This window comes from Parasteatoda tepidariorum, chromosome 6 (assembly GCF_043381705.1).
Source record: "Parasteatoda tepidariorum isolate YZ-2023 chromosome 6, CAS_Ptep_4.0, whole genome shotgun sequence".
Classification (NCBI taxonomy): Eukaryota; Metazoa; Arthropoda; class Arachnida; order Araneae; family Theridiidae; genus Parasteatoda; species Parasteatoda tepidariorum.
In genome coordinates, this window is record NC_092209.1 from 24,302,834 (window position 1) to 24,313,976 (window position 11,143).

The 11,143-nt window shown below is 31.7% G+C and overlaps 1 protein-coding gene across 1 annotated transcript; it reads right to left on the reverse strand.

The window, feature by feature from the left end:
* Positions 1 to 8,751: 8,751 nt before the first annotated feature.
* LOC107447922 (uncharacterized) lies at positions 8,752 to 9,735 on the reverse strand. Its single transcript, XM_016062959.2, has one exon. It carries the CDS (start codon positions 9,733 to 9,735, stop codon positions 8,752 to 8,754), a length of 984 nt encoding a protein of 327 aa, XP_015918445.2.
* Between the last annotated feature and the right edge of the window lie 1,408 nt (positions 9,736 to 11,143).

The following is an 11,143-nucleotide window of genomic DNA, read 5'->3' on the forward strand; positions in this document are numbered from 1 at the left end:
TTCCTTCAATTTTTTTTTTTAATTTTATGGTTGAAAAACCATTTTTAGTGTCCTAAGTATGTATTAAAATTACAATTTTTAGAAAAACAATTTTTAGTGTCCTAAGTAAGTATGTATTAAAATTACATAAAATGATATGCCGTTTCATTTCATTATGGCTTTTCGAATTCCGTCCTGTAATTTTTCTTTATTTTATGGTTAAAGGATAATTTTTAGTGCCCTAAGTAAAATGTATGACGAAAAATAAAGTAAAATGCTATACCGTTTCATTCCATTATGGCTATTCGTAATGCTTCCTTCAAATTTTTTTTTTTTAATTTTAAGGTTGAAAAACAATTTTTAGTGTCCTAAGTATGTATTAAAATTACAATTTTTAGAAAAACAATTTTTAGTGTCCTAAGTAAGTATGTATTAAAATTACGTAAAATGATATACCGTTTCATTTCATTATGGCTTTTCGAAATCCGTCCTGCAATTTTTTTTATTTTATGGTTAAAGGATAATTTTTAGTGCCCTAAATAAAATGTATGACGAAAAATAAAGTAAAATGCTATACCGTTTCATTCCATTATGGCTATTCGTAATGCTTCCTTCAATTTTTTTTTTTTAATTTTATGGTTGAAAAACTATTTTTAGTGTCCTAAGTATGTGCTAAAATTACAATTTTTAGAAAAACAATTTTTAGTGTCCTAAGTAAGTATGTATTAAAATTACATAAAATGATAGACCGTTTCATTTCATTACGGCTTTTCGAAATCCGTCCTGCAATTTTTTTTTATTTTATGGTTAAAGTATAATTTTTAGTGCCCTAAGTAAAATGTATGACGAAAAATAAAGTAAAATGCTATACCGTTTCATTCCATTATGGCTATTCGTAATGCTTCCTTCAATTTTTTTTTTAATTTTATGGTTGAAAAACAATTTTTAGTGTCCTAAGTATGTATTAAAATTTTTAGAAAAACAATTTTTAGTGTTCTAAGTAAGTATGTATTAAAATTACATAAAGTGATAGATCGTTTCATTTCATTATGGCTTTTCGAAATCAATCCTGCAATTTTTTTTTATTTTATGGTTAAAGGATAATTTTTAGTGCCCTAAGTAAAATGCTATACCGTTTCTTTCCATTATGGTTATTCATAATCCTTCCTTCATTATTTTTAATTTTTAATTAATTTTAAATTATATTTAATGCCCTAAGTAAAATGTATGAATATAAACAACTCTAAATTTTGCTTAATTGTTTTAGATAACCAGGGTATGATCTAATTTTTCAAAATCACTAGCAAGGTTTTCAAGAGGGAAAAAATACTACTTGCAAAATCGGGCTTCATAAAAGCATTTTTCAAAGCTGTATCACAATACATTTTGCGAGGCAGAGAATTCCACATAATCATTGCTTGTTGCAATAAAATCACAGAGATGCCAACTTGCTCCGGACAGCAAATATATATTTTAAAGTGGTAGTTTATCAATTGTGATTCTTGGTTTGATAAATTTAATTTAGTAGATTTTTATCCACCACTATTTCTAAATAATTCATAGGCTTATATAATTCACCACTTTTTAAAATTAATGTCATGCTATACCTTATAAAAAGCAAGCAACAATAATAAAATATTTGCAAAATTTATTTTGCAGTTATTTACCGTTTTTTAATTATTTTGGTGCGTCCGGAGCAGTTGGCATCTCTGATAATCATCACTGAATGTAAAATAATAAATATTTATACTTGTATGAAAGTTTAAATACTCAACTGCGCGATTCGATCCAAATACGTCTATAGTCATTTTTTTTATATCCTATGGCCACCTGGAGAATGACCTAGGTCATACAGGTATCTGAAGGGCAGATTTGTCGGCCACTCTTTAAAGGGCACCATATTAGGTGGGCCAGCGTTGCTCCCACAGTAAGGACAGGTAGCACAGAGAGGGAAAGAACATCCATGCCTTGCCCCGGATTCGAACACAGAACCTTTCTGATACAAGGCCAGTTCCCTAACCCATGCACAGGCCGGTCGGCCGTCTATAGTCGTAATATCGTATTTAAAATATCGGAATTTTAAAAACGATGCGGAAATTGTCGGATCGGACGGAAGAGAACTAATAGTTAGCTGTCGAAAGAATGGTTAGAAGATGCTGATTTACGACTACATAATCAAGAATTTAGCTCGTCAATAAGTAATTAGTCAAATTTGAAATTTGAGCGTCAAAATAAAAATATTGTTGTTTGTACAACGGTATTTTTATTGGTTAATATCGGAATTTTTACCATGTATGGCCGTTGACATCAGTAGTTGTTAGCAAGTTTTGCTATTGCGTTTTACTGAAGATTAGCTGTTGGCTCTTGTTTAACTTGCAATTTACTACTTACTAGTCGACGAAATCGCGCCTTCTTGTTAACAATTATTTCCAGGATTTCGCGTACTGGAAGCATACCCTAATTGAACCATACCTAGTATAGAAATGCTAAACAGTCCTAAAAAGAAAATCAAAATAACTTTCAGTGTTGTCAAAATAAGTAATTCATTATAACCTCTACGCCTACAGAGTATCTATCTTTACTTTTTGAACAAACTTTTTAGTAACAAACTTAGTAAGTCAGGCTGGGAAAAAAAGTCGTTTTGAGTAAAAGAAAAAAAAGTTAAACAAATTGTAATGAAATAAATATTTTTAATAATTTTTTTTCCTGTTCTTGTTAGCTTTTAAGTCACTCACCGAGTATATAACATTTTTTTTTTTAAATTTATATTTCTGTAGAAATAATTAGATTCCACTAGCGATCTGCCCCAAACCCCCCAAGGCGAAATCAGAGGGAGGATAACGAAGGGNTTTAGAATTACAGGGGTTCCACTAGTTAGTACTTTTTATAGCCACATTCAACTGGACCACCCAAGTGGAACATTCTGCTTTTGAACCCTAGAGCCCAAGATCTAGATTAATGGTTCCCAATTGGTGTTCCGGGTAGCCCTATGGTTCCGTGGAAAAGTTACAGCGGTTACACGAGATAGTACTTTTATAGCCACCCAAGTAGAACATTCAACTTCTGCCCCCTAGAGTGTAAGATGTAAAAGAGTGGTTCCCAGATGGTGTTCCATGGAACCCTAGAGTTCCGTCAAGAATTGCAAGGGCACCGGTAGTTGGCACTTTTTTAGCCACATTCGGCTGATCACTTAACTGGAATATTCTGCTTCAGCACCCTAGAGCCTAAGATCTAAATTAATAGTCCCCAATTGGTGTTCCGTAAAGCCCTATGGTTCCGTGGAAATGTTACAGCGGCTACAAGAGATAGTACTTTTATCAGGTGTTCCGCCGAAAGTTGTTTCCAGTAAAGGTAAATTAAAGTATTTTTGGAATTGAAATTGTTTTAAGAACAGTAATTGATATTTCTTTCTTTATTCAACTAAAATTGGGTGCCTAGGCGGCGCAGCGGCCCCTAACCCATACATCATGAAATATTTACAAATTGAATTAAAAACATTTTGATTTATGCAGCATTAAGGTAGCAGAACAGGAGATCAAGCATATTTGCTTGATAAATTAAACATAATTTGATATTTAATATGAGTCATGATTTATGAAATAATCAGAAATTTTCATGAATATGAATAGCACAATTGATATTTAAGCATTGATTAGTCAGTAATTGATATTGATAAAAAAAAACTCATTTAGTTTATAAAAATGCCATTTTTTGGTGGTAAATATATTTAACATGACCTATTAGGAACTTACTGACTTTTATTTTTCTTTATTTGTAAAATAAATTCCTTAAATGCTACAAACTTCAAAAGGAATTATGTATTTTATAACTTTTATACGTTTTTTAAAAGTTATAAATGGTTACCAATTTTATTCAAACTCACTTCAAGAAAGCTGAAGTTACTGAAAAATGGAAACCTAAATTAAAAGTGGTAAAACGTGGTGGTAAGTATACTTACCACGGCCTTCAAAAGGGTTAAATTAGTAAACAAAGTTATTTTAGAAAAAGCTAAGCATCTCAAACAAACCTCTTATTTTTTTAAAGTAAATTAATTTTTTTGATATAAAACTATAAATGCAAACTTATAAAAGAAACAATTTTTTTCACTAAAATTACTCGTAAAGGGGCCCCAAATAACGACAAGCCGAGCACCCCTAAAGACACAAAAACGGCTCTGGTTATTTTAGTAAAGAAACAAGGTTTAAACGCAACTAATTTTTCAAAATTGATAGGTACAAATCTTAGCGGGTCCATCAATGGATGCAATGAAAATGACTTTGTTGCTGAAGCTGAACGTTAACAGAAATTACGTACATATTGAAACTAGAAATTACGAAAGATAGATAATTAATCACTTCGGTCACACTTTCACATGGATACTCGTTGATGTTATCTCAAAAGAAGTGAACTACATAACTGCCAAATTTCAATCCTTTCAAGGATGATTTTCCCCAGTGGTAGTTAAATGGAATTTGAATTACAATTTTAAGCAGAAACACGTGCTGTATTTTAACCCGTTTCGTCCCGAATTTATAAATTGAAAGGATACAAAAGGTGGTTTTATGGAGAAAGTGGTATAATATATTATCGAAATTAATTGTTTTTTCTACTGTTAGGGCATTCAAAAAGTCTTTGATAGATTAAAAAGTACTTGCTCCTTATAATTCAAAATCTAATCAGAAATAACTAAATCATTCTGGTATCTGAGAATCTTTTAATTCACCCAGATAAATAAAAATGCTGAAAAAAGTTTCCCACCACAATGCATGTTTTTGAAAAAAGAACGGTCCTAAATATAAGACGCTGGGCGTTAACCGGTTAAGCGAGCCAATGTGGACTACAATATTGACATTGATTGGAGATTTGCTGAAGTACGGCACCTGACTTCTTCATCCGAATTGTGCTAACTGGCAACTGATTCATTCATTTCATTTATTAACAGAAAATTGGGTACCTGGGCCGCGCAGCGGCCCCTATCCCACACATCATGAATTAAAAACATTGTGTGATAACATTTTGATTTTGCAACATAACTGGCAACTGAGGCTTTTAAAAATATGTATACATGTTTAATTTTTTTAAAAATAGTGGTGGATGAAAAAGATTATAAGTTAAGTTTATAAATGTAAGGAATGTATAGAAAGCATAGATTTTACTATCACTTTAAATATAGAAATAAAATTTTGCGGCAAATGCGTAAAAGTTGGCAGGTGTGAGAACGTATTTTCGATGTACCAACTTTTTCAAAGGAAATAAAAGATCATTCAACACTTAACAAAATTACGTGTATTTGATAATTTCGCATTTCTTGAATTCGCTGTCGAAAAGATCATAAAAATTTGAAGGTTAAATTAGCAAATTCGAAAACAAATTTTGTGGAATAACAAACAGGGCCATGTAATTATGAATGAATACTTCTTCATAATTCCCTTGTTTTATTGCAAGCCAATTTTTTTTCTAAACTTCTCTGAATGTAGGTGTTAATTAAGTTCTCCAGCTAAGTTCATCTCCAAAGTTTGCCACTCTCTTGATCGTAGAAGAATTAATGAACAATTACCAGATTTTAGCATTCGCCATAGCTTTAGAGCTAGCAAATGCTGATTGCAAATAGAAATTAAGAATGTTGAGAAATGTCATGATATATATGCTTTATGAAATAATAATATTTATTGCTTTTATTTTGAAGTGGTACATAATAATTATGCAAATTTTTCCCATTTCGTATATTTCCAAAGAACCCAACTTGCACAGTTTTGAAAAAAAATATTTTCTAATGGTCAGGCAATTGAAGTTACTTTTATTTTCATTTAAAGTAATATTTTTTTTACATATCAAAAATATCAAATGAAATGCAACTTTATGGAAGTTATCTCGTGGTGACACTTTTAAAGAATGGTCATAATATATATATCCTTATACAACGAGTTTTACTTTTTACAGATTCCCAAATTCGACTAAGTATTTCAATAAGCGGTAGAGAACAATGAACTAAATTTTGTAGATTTTCGTTTAACTTTGACAATTTTTTAAACTGTTCAAAACGACGTCCTGAAAGTAGGCGTAATTATTCTTATTCTACAAGTTTTACAATTTATTTCTCTACCAATTTTTTAAAACTCTTGCAGAAAGAAAGAGAAAGAAATACTGCTTACAAAGTGTTATATCGTATCATTTTGCCACCTACCTATATTTTCTGCCGTTGGCTTCTACAAAAATAGCAAAATTTTGGACCAAAATATACTATAATATAACAATTATGAATAATATATATAAGTAATATTATTTATATTTATTAAATAATATACAAATATATAATATATATAAAATATAAATAATATATATAAATAATAAATATTTTTAAACTATATATACAAAAAGGTATGCACGATTGGCTTCTTTCCCCAAAGTAAATTTGAAGAGAGAAATAAATGAAAAACCAGCCTTTAATTTCTTAAAAAACTGTACGTTGAAATGATTCTAAATTAAATCAGTATCTTTCAACCTAAAGATGGAGAAAATGATGCCTTTTTTATTGAAAAATCCTATTTTATTTTGATACAAAATAGGTTATTTTTTTCTGTAAATGCAATAGTTAGGTATAGATTTTTTAAAAATAATCAAAACTCATCGATTATAAAATCTAGCACATAATTTATAACGATTAATCGATGCTTATTAATCCAATCATTTAGTCAATCATTCATCCATAGTGNTAACAAAATAGCAAAATCCTTTACCAAAATATACTACAAATAATAAATATAAATAACAAATATAAATAATAAATATAAGTAATATTATTTATATTTATTAAATAATATATATAAATATATGCAAATATATAATATATTTAATAATACATATTTTTAAACAATATATAAAATGGTATGGACGAATGGCTTCTTTCCACAAAGTAAATTTGAAGAGAGAAATAAATGAATAACCAGCCTTTAATTTCTTAAAAAACTGTTCCTTGAAATGTTGATCCTAAATTAAATATGTATCGTTCAACCTAAAAAAGGAGAAAATGATGCATTTGTTATAGTAATATCCTATTTTATTTTGATACAAAATAAGTTATTTTCTACTGTAAATGCAATAGTTAGGTATAGATTTTCTAAAAATACTCTGAACTCATCTATTATAAAATCTAGCACATAATTTATAACGATTAATCGATGATTATTAATCCAATCATTTAGTCAATCATTCATCCATAGTGAAAGAGAAGTAATTAAAGCTTGACTTACGTCTCTTAGAGAATTATATTTTTATAATTTAAGTTTTGAATTATTTACTGTCGTAAGGATCATCTTCATTGGACCAATAGTTCCAGTGTTCTGTCAAAATATTATGGTGTACAAAATATCTTATTGTCATAAGGATCATCATCATTTTAACGAGGGTTCCATTGCTCCTTTGAAATACTTTAGTGGTACCAAAATTATTACTGTCGTAAAGATCATCATCATTTTAACAAGAGTCCCAGTCGTCCGTTGAAATATTTAAGAAGTACCAAATTTATTATTGTCGTAAAAATCATTATAATACCCAGTGGTCTGTCGAAAAATTTTAAGAGGTACCAAATTTAATGCAAAATTTGTTTCAGGTTTTAATACATGTATCATTAAAAATTATAATTTTTCCATTCATTCCTCTAATACATATCTTTAGAAATTCTGCCACATAAAGGAGAAACATATTTAAAATTGAGCATTTACTAAATTAGAGAAATGTACAATAAATTTGATATCTAGTTTACTAACCATTGACCACTGAGTACTTAAGCACGCAACCAGCGGCATGCCAAAATAATTTGAATAAATTAAATTAACAAACAACCTTTTAATTCTTGAATTTAGAAATGTAATTTGCTATTGATTTAATCACAACTGTAAATAAATAAATCAAATATACAAAAGCGAGACACAATGATTCGAAATCTCCCAGCTTGTCTGGGAACTTAAGGCGATCTGTGTACTATGCTGACCACATTGCCACAGCAATATCATAAAATTATAAGGCCTTAACCTGCATTACCCCAAGCTCCACAAATCGACAAACCAATTTATACCCGACCACAGCAGAGATGCCAACTTGCTCCGAGCAAATATATATTTTAAAGTGGCAGCTTATCAATTGTGATTCGTGGTTTAATAAATTCAATTTAGCACATTTTTAAGCACCACTATTTCTAAATAATTTGTAGATTTATATAATTCACCACTTTACAAAAATTTGCATTCCGGCCAACTATTAATCCTTTCAAGGATAATTTTCCCCAGTGGTAGTAAAAAAAAATTTTTAATTACAACTTTAGGCAGAAACATTCGCTGTAATTTGGTTAAGCTTATGCGAAATTTCACAACAGCAGAGATTTCTAGTGGTAGTTAAATTTAAATTACCTATAGTTTAGTATTTTTCATTTTAAGAGTTTTTCTTCACTAAATATCAAAAATTATAAGTATCATATAAAACGCCACGTTAAATCAACAATCTACTGGTGACTCTACTTTAAAGTAGGCGTAACTATCTTTCTTTACCGAATTCTTTCTTTACCACATTATTTAAACTATTCCAGAAAGTGGAGCAGTTAGCATCCCAGCAACGCTGGAAATGGTATTAACCTCGGCCTTTGGCGCGAAGCGCCACTTACCGATTCATCGAATCTGTTTAGTCGTAATGTGGGATGACGAAAAAAGTTCAAAGTTGTAGTATGTTTAGAGAGTCAAGTCCTTATAGAAGTGGGTTTTGGTTGGAAATTCAGGAACATCACTGAGAAGGGGAAATCCCCTTTAGTAGAGTTTGTAGTAGGCTAAGCACCTCTTGGTCTTTCATGAGCTCTTGTAATTCTTTCATGAGTGAAACAAGGCGGTGTGCTGATGCTGCATGAGTGTGAGCTTTGGTGTGGGTTTTCTTTCTACTGGGGCGGGCCTCGCACCCAGAGAAGTTTGATGTGTGATCCTTTCGGCAATTGCAGCAAGTAGGTGGTGTGTCTCTGCTTTTTGTATACTGATACGAAAAATGCCCTTCAGCACATTTCATACATCGTGGTTTTTCTGTGCACATACGCTGAGAGTGACCGAATCCTTGGCATCGGAAGCACTGTTGCGGCCGCCGGCCGCCGTGGAAAAGCTCTACGCTAACCGGGAACTGCTTGATTTTCTCCGTGTAGTAAACCTTTTCGTGGTTGGCTAGCTTAGGTAGGATAACTAGAAATAGTGGGAGGGGCCTATAGGCCCCGCCCACCATCTTCTGGAACTGTACTATCTTGTAAATTTCCAAGTTCAATTTTCCTAATTCTAGGGAAATTTCTGCTGGGTTAAAGTCCTTTGGAAGGCCACGTATGAGAACTTTGAGACACTTGGATTGTTCTTTCACATCAGTATTAGTGGGCTCCATCTCTTTAGTGGGGTTCTCCTCCGTAGCATCCATGGGGGTTGAGGTGGGGGTATCCGGCTGATGAAGAGATTCAGAAGTAGAAGGGCAGCTAGCAGTCTTTTCTTTATTCTCATCATTCACTTGTTTCTTCTTCTTTTTTCTCTTCTTAGCAGGTGGTTCGTTGGTGCTTTGAATCTGAGGCTCTGTATCAGAGGCCGAGGCCTCCTTACAAAGTTCTGAGTTCGGGTCTGGTTCTGTGACTGTGGTTGTTTCCAGTACATCTGTAGTTTGAGTTGAGGGTTCGGGAGTGGGAGCCGTGGCTTCACTTTTCTTTAGTTCCTCCTCCTTCTGTTTCTTTCTGCGTAGATTAAACATGAAGTTGTGGGCAATTTCAGATCTTGAAACGAAATATCTCCAGTAGGGCCCAGTGTAATCCAGTCTTTTGAGGAAAGGAATTTAATAATCATCCACTTTATACAGATCTTCCAAAGAAAACTGTGAGTAGAAAGTCTACGATTTCAGGCTTGGTAGCGTCTTTAGGTGGCAAATAATGCGGGGGAATCCCGCAGTTCGATAGTAGGTCCTCTAGGGAAGATTCATCTACGTAAGTCGAATTTTGTGAGCGGCCGGAAGGGAACACCTTTCCGCCGCGAGCTGTTCTGTGATACGGCATTAGTCGCTTAGAAAGAAACACGTCCTCACTCGTCAAAGACTTGAGTCGGAATCCGCATCACAGCAACAGTATTACATACTAATATATATGCTTAATTTTTTTAAAAATAGTGGTGGATCAAAAAGATTATAAATTAAGTTTATAAATTCAAGGAATATATAGAAAACATAAATTTTACTACCACTTTAAATATAGAAATAAAATTTTACACCAAATGCGTAAAAGTTGGTAGGTATGTTTTCTATCTCTAAATAATTCGTAAGCTTGAAAAATTCATCACTTTATAGTAATTATGTCAAGCTATATCTCTTAAAAAGCAAGCAAGTAGTCAAATATTTGCAAAATTTTTTTTATTTATTTTAGCTTGTTCAAAGTTTAGTCAGCAAAAGTTGTAATAAATTGGTGGCGAATTAAATCGCAAAGTTATAGAATATGGATAATTACGCCCACTCTTTACAAGTGTTACTGCAATATAACTGCAATAATGTTGCTTTTCGTATGATACTTTGAATGTACGATAAGAGGAAGCGGAAATATTACTTGAAAAGAAAAATACTACAAAAAAAATTACTCAAAATTCGTTATCGCAAAAAAATATTTTTCAACAAAGTCGAGCAAATTGGCATCTCTGCAACCACACAATAATTATACATGAGCAAATTTATATAAAAATAATAGAAATCAAGGCTTAACCCCGTCCCGGCCCCGTCAGGGGCATCCGGAGAATTCTGTAGGCTCTTAGTGCACGTACGTGACCTCTCAGCAAAAGAAAAAGAGGATTCAAAAAGGTTGGCTTGGTGGCGATCCATGGCAACACCAGAAGGCCTTAAAGAATTTAGTGAAATCTTAAAATTAACAATAGCAGTTTCTCAGAAAATAGAATTTAGGAGTGTTCAAACATAATAGGCAAGGCATCAATTAAAAAATAATAATAATAAATAAATTAAAAAAATAATAGTAGGAGTTATTGGTAAAAGTTTATGATAGTTGGATATCTTCCATTTATCCAGCACTTTTACTTTAAAAATACATCGTATCTTGTATTCGTTTTTTATACTTGGAACCAATTATAAACATATATATATATATATATATATATATATATAAAAT